Here is a 4,502-nt window from a genome sequence, read left to right on the forward strand (position 1 = left end):
AAAAAAAAAAAAAAAAAAAAAAAAAAAAAAAAAAAAAAAAAAAAAAAAAAAAAAAAGGAATATAAGTGTTTTTGTATGTGTGAGACTTTCAAATGTGATTATAATTTATCCATGTAATATTATAAAGACAGAATAAATCTTTATATAAATGAAATACGTGGGCCAGGCACGGTGGCTCACGCCTGTAATCCCAGCATTTTGGAAAGTCGAGGTGGACAGGTCACCTGAGGTCAGAAGCTCAAGACCAGCCTGGCCAACATGGCGAAACCCTGTCTCTACTAAAAATACAAAAATTAGCTGGGAATGGTGGCATGCACCTGTAATTCCTGCAATTCAGGAGGCTGAGGCTGGAGAATTGCCTGAACCCAGAAGGCAGAGGTTGCAGTTAGCCAAGATCGCACAACTGCACTTCAGCCTGGGTGACAGAGCAAGACTCCATCTCAAAAAAGATAAATAAATAAATAAATGAAATACGTGAAATCATTTTGATTTTTAAAAATTTAAATAGTGAGGTGCTGGTAATAAATGAAGAAAAGCTAGGCTGGAAATGATGTTCATTTCACGCATTTCCTCTCCCCATAAACCTGGCTCCAGACACATGCAGAATCATGTTTCTACATCCAAGTCCCCTTAAAACACACATAGAAAGCCAAATTCAGGTTCTAACTAAAATAGATGGCTAAAGAATTTTTTTTTAAAAAGATAAAATAGATGGCCAGATACCACAAGACAGTGCAGGCAATGTGCTGTGAAGAAGCTGCTAGCTATGTTCATGACTATGCTCACTATATTTTTTTAAATCTCCTCATTACCTGGTGCATTGTAAAAGCAAAACACCATGAATTAAAATTGTTTAAATAGTTGGTTCAGATATGTTTACAAATGCAGGTCTGGGCAAAAAAATTAAGATTAAAAAGCAACTATTTAGCAGAAGCCAAATATAAAATGTTGAAGGAATATATCATACTATTCTTTGAAATGTAAATACCAAATTAAGAAATTAGAGTAAAATATAATTGCTCTATAAGTTCCCAAGTTGGAAAAGAGTAGTTTAAAGTCAAAGGTAGACTTGCGGGGAGGATGACAGGAGCGGGGAGAAAAATAAATTTTAAAGGGCAGTCCCTGAATTGCAAACGTGAATATACACTAGCTGTGTTCTTTATTCTACCACATGGAGCAGAATAAATAATGATAATTAAAAAGCAATTATCTATATCAAGAGAAGCAAGAAAGCAAACGAAGAAAGGTAAATATGAGAGCTAAATAAAAAGTGCTCAAAGGCCAATGTTAACTGAGAAGCCAATTCTAATAATGAGAAAAAAGACGCTAAAAGTCTGAGGGAAAGCCTTATGCAAATGTCTATCTATAAAAATGCTTGAAAACCTAAATGTCTTCAAAACCCAAATAACCTGTTTCACTTAATTCCTAGGAAATGATGCAGAACAAGCTACACACTGTTTTTTCTTTTAGCCCACAGAAAATCCAGAGCCATACTGTCTAACAGTTAATTTGGGGATAGCACTTAATTTACACTGAAGTATAAGTTTCATTTTTCTTTAAAATGAATGTACAAAAATATTAATAAGCATTATTTTAATAGATTTTTTTCCCATTAATTAAGATGAACACATTGAGGCAGCTCTGTGATTTGGCTGCACATGCGTGTAAGAAACCTAGACAGGTCAAGGAGCTATCCAACACCAATGTACCACAATGTAAGTCGTTCCTAACACTCAACTTATAAAAGTCAGTCACCTCTGCAGACACATCTTTGCAAAATCACACACGAGATGCCAGCAAACACTGCCACTGCCCAGGATGCTTGCTAAAGGGCCACAGAGAAGACTGAATGATGCTTCTGCTTCTGTTGCTGCCTATTCATCTGCCCTGGTGACCATAAGTACTTACTGCTTGGGCATAGGCACTGAGGGCTTGTTGGGAGATCTTGGGGTTCTGGCCAGTATTGAAGTAAAGAGAAAGATATGAATTCCCAAGAATATCTGAAAGAGAAGCACAGTGATGAATCATTTCAGAGCCCAAGTTCAAGATATGACTTATTTTGATCATCCTTGAAAGTATACTTGAAAGGTCCCACATGAAACCCAAACCAGGAATGATACAATACTTAGTACACCCAAAATTCCACTAGTATAGAGCAACAAACATGGACCCCAAACTGAAATTTGAACAGACTGTAAAAAGCCCTGCCATGCTTATGTGAAAATTAGGATCAAAAGATCTAAGAGTTCCTAGAAAAGTAGTTCACCAAAATGTCTCTCGTGTGCCTTCAAAGCAAAGATGCCCTGGCTTAAACCTCAGAGTCAAACTCAAAAGACAGACTGCAAATGTTGCAATGATTGAAAACATCTGCTCTAGAAGCCTGTTGAAGATTGAGAGCACTCACACCAGGAGCGGCCATCATGGACATCCATCTGAACAGCTAACTTAGCCTGTCGGACACTGTCCATGACATGCTGAGAATGTTCATCTTCAGTGTCAGTCCGCAGCTGGCGAAGCACCATTGACAAGTTTTGCAAAGAGACTTTGTTCCTGCACTGCAAATAGAAAAGACATATACTCAGGTTTCCTGATTCTACCTCCTCTTTCTAGATCTATTCTGAACGCAATCTTCTACAATTAATTTTTCATCTTTTTTTTTTTTTTGAGATGGAATCTTGCTCTGTCGCCCAGCCTGGAGTGCAGTGGCGCGATCTCAGCTTACTGCAACCTGCACCTACAGAGTTCAAGCATTCTCCTGCCTCAGCTTCCCAAGTAGCTGGGACTACAGGCATACCACCATGCCCAGCTAATTTTTGTATTTTTAGGAGAAACTGAATTTCACCATGTTGGCCAGGCTGGTCTCGAACTCCTGACCTAAAGTGATCCACCCACCTCAGCCTCCCAAAGTGTTGGGATTACAGGCGTGAGCCACCGCACCAGGCCATAATTTTTTTTGAGACAGGGTCTCACTCTGTCACCCAGGATGGAGTACAGTGGCACGATCTCGGCTCACAGTGACCTCCACCTCCTGGGTTCAAGTGATTCTTGTGCCTCAGCCTCCCAAGTAACTGGGATTACAGCCACATGCAACCATACCCAGCTAATTTTTGTATTTTTTGGTAGAGGCAAGGTTTCACCATGTTGGCCAGCCTGGTCTCGAACTCCTAACTTCAAACGATCTGCCCACCTTGGCCTCCCAAAGTGCTGGGATTACAGGCATGAGCCACCACATCTGGCATATATATGTGTACGTGTGTGTATATATATGTACACATATATACATATATATGTACACGTGTGTGTGTGTGTGTGTGTGTGTGTGTGTGTACATATATATTTCTTTTTTTTTAAAGAGACAAGGTCTTACTATGTTGCCTAAGCTGGTCTCAAACTCTTGAGCTCAAATGATCCTCCTGCCTCAGCTTCTCAAAGTGCTATGATTACAGGTGTAAGCTACCACACCCAGCCCTAATTTTTCATCTAAATTCTTGCTGCCATCTGTATCTTCAACCCCCATCTACAAGGATCAGCATAGTTGCTAACTTTTCTTCACTTCCTTTCTCCACCTGAACCTGATCCCATCATCATCTTTCTTTCCCAGCCCTCTGCCTCTATTTTCCTCCTCTAGGTCTGCTTTTCCTCTGACCTTTCCTCCCTTCTGATTCTCTTCTCCTAGTTCAAACTCAGTTCTACTCTAGTTTTCATGTTCTAGGGAAACTCATAGAACCAAAGAAATTCATCCTTCACATCTGTGTTTTCCAAAGGAATAGTGGGCAGCTCACATGGGTGAGAGCTCCTTTGAAGCAGGTGTGGGCAGCTGCAACATCCCCTTTTTTCCAGTACACCTCGCCCAGCTGGTTCCAGGCTTCCACCAGCTTGGGCTCCAGCTTCACAGCCTTTGAAAGAAGCTCCTCAGCTTTAGGGCTATAGTCAGGAGTCACATTTAGTGCTTTCCCAGTTAGCATCAGAACTTGTGCCTTGCCCTGGACAGAACCTAAGAGGAAGAAAAAAAGATAAAGTGGAAAAAAGCAATAGTTAATGCCAGGGCACCTTCTCTCAAAAAATAACTAATTACATGTCAGTTTTAGGAATAAAAAGAGTTGATGAAAATCTTTATCAACAAACCATTTATTAAAAGCTCGCCATAAGCAGAGTGCTATGTTAGCTAACTGGGCAACAAATAAAGCATTATTTTTTTTTTCTTTTTAATTTTCTGGAGAATCTCCATGCAAAGAAAGCACTATTTCTGGAGCTTCTGCCATCTGTTTCTCGGGCCCCTAACTACAAGGATCAGTTTGGCTGCTAACTCTCCTAGAGGGTTGGAAAAGACAAAGCATAGATATTAAAAATTAAAACCGGGCCGGGCGCGGTGGCTCAAGCCTGTTACTCCAGCACTTTGGGAGGCCGAGGCAGGTGGATCACGAGGTCAAGAGATCGAGACCATCCTGGTCAACATGGTGAAACCCCGTCTCTACTAAAACTACAAAAAATTAGCTGGGCAT

The 4,502-nt window shown here is 40.4% G+C and overlaps 1 protein-coding gene across 2 annotated transcripts in view; it reads right to left on the reverse strand.

Moving 5' to 3' along the window:
• Positions 1-4,502, reverse strand: part of TTC5 (tetratricopeptide repeat domain 5) — an 18,344-nt gene that overhangs the window by 8,482 nt on the left and 5,360 nt on the right. For both annotated transcript variants that reach the window (XM_017539575.2, XM_017539576.2), the window contains 3 exons: positions 3,783-3,994; positions 2,405-2,555; positions 1,909-2,000 (listed from right to left, as the gene is read on the reverse strand). In XM_017539575.2, the coding sequence (XP_017395064.1) occupies positions 1,909-2,000; positions 2,405-2,555; positions 3,783-3,994 (455 nt within the window). The remainder of the gene's footprint in view (positions 1-1,908; positions 2,001-2,404; positions 2,556-3,782; positions 3,995-4,502) is intronic.

Source organism: Cebus imitator, unplaced genomic scaffold (genome assembly GCF_001604975.1).
Source record: "Cebus imitator isolate Cc_AM_T3 unplaced genomic scaffold, Cebus_imitator-1.0 Scaffold119, whole genome shotgun sequence".
Taxonomy (NCBI): Eukaryota; Metazoa; Chordata; class Mammalia; order Primates; family Cebidae; genus Cebus; species Cebus imitator.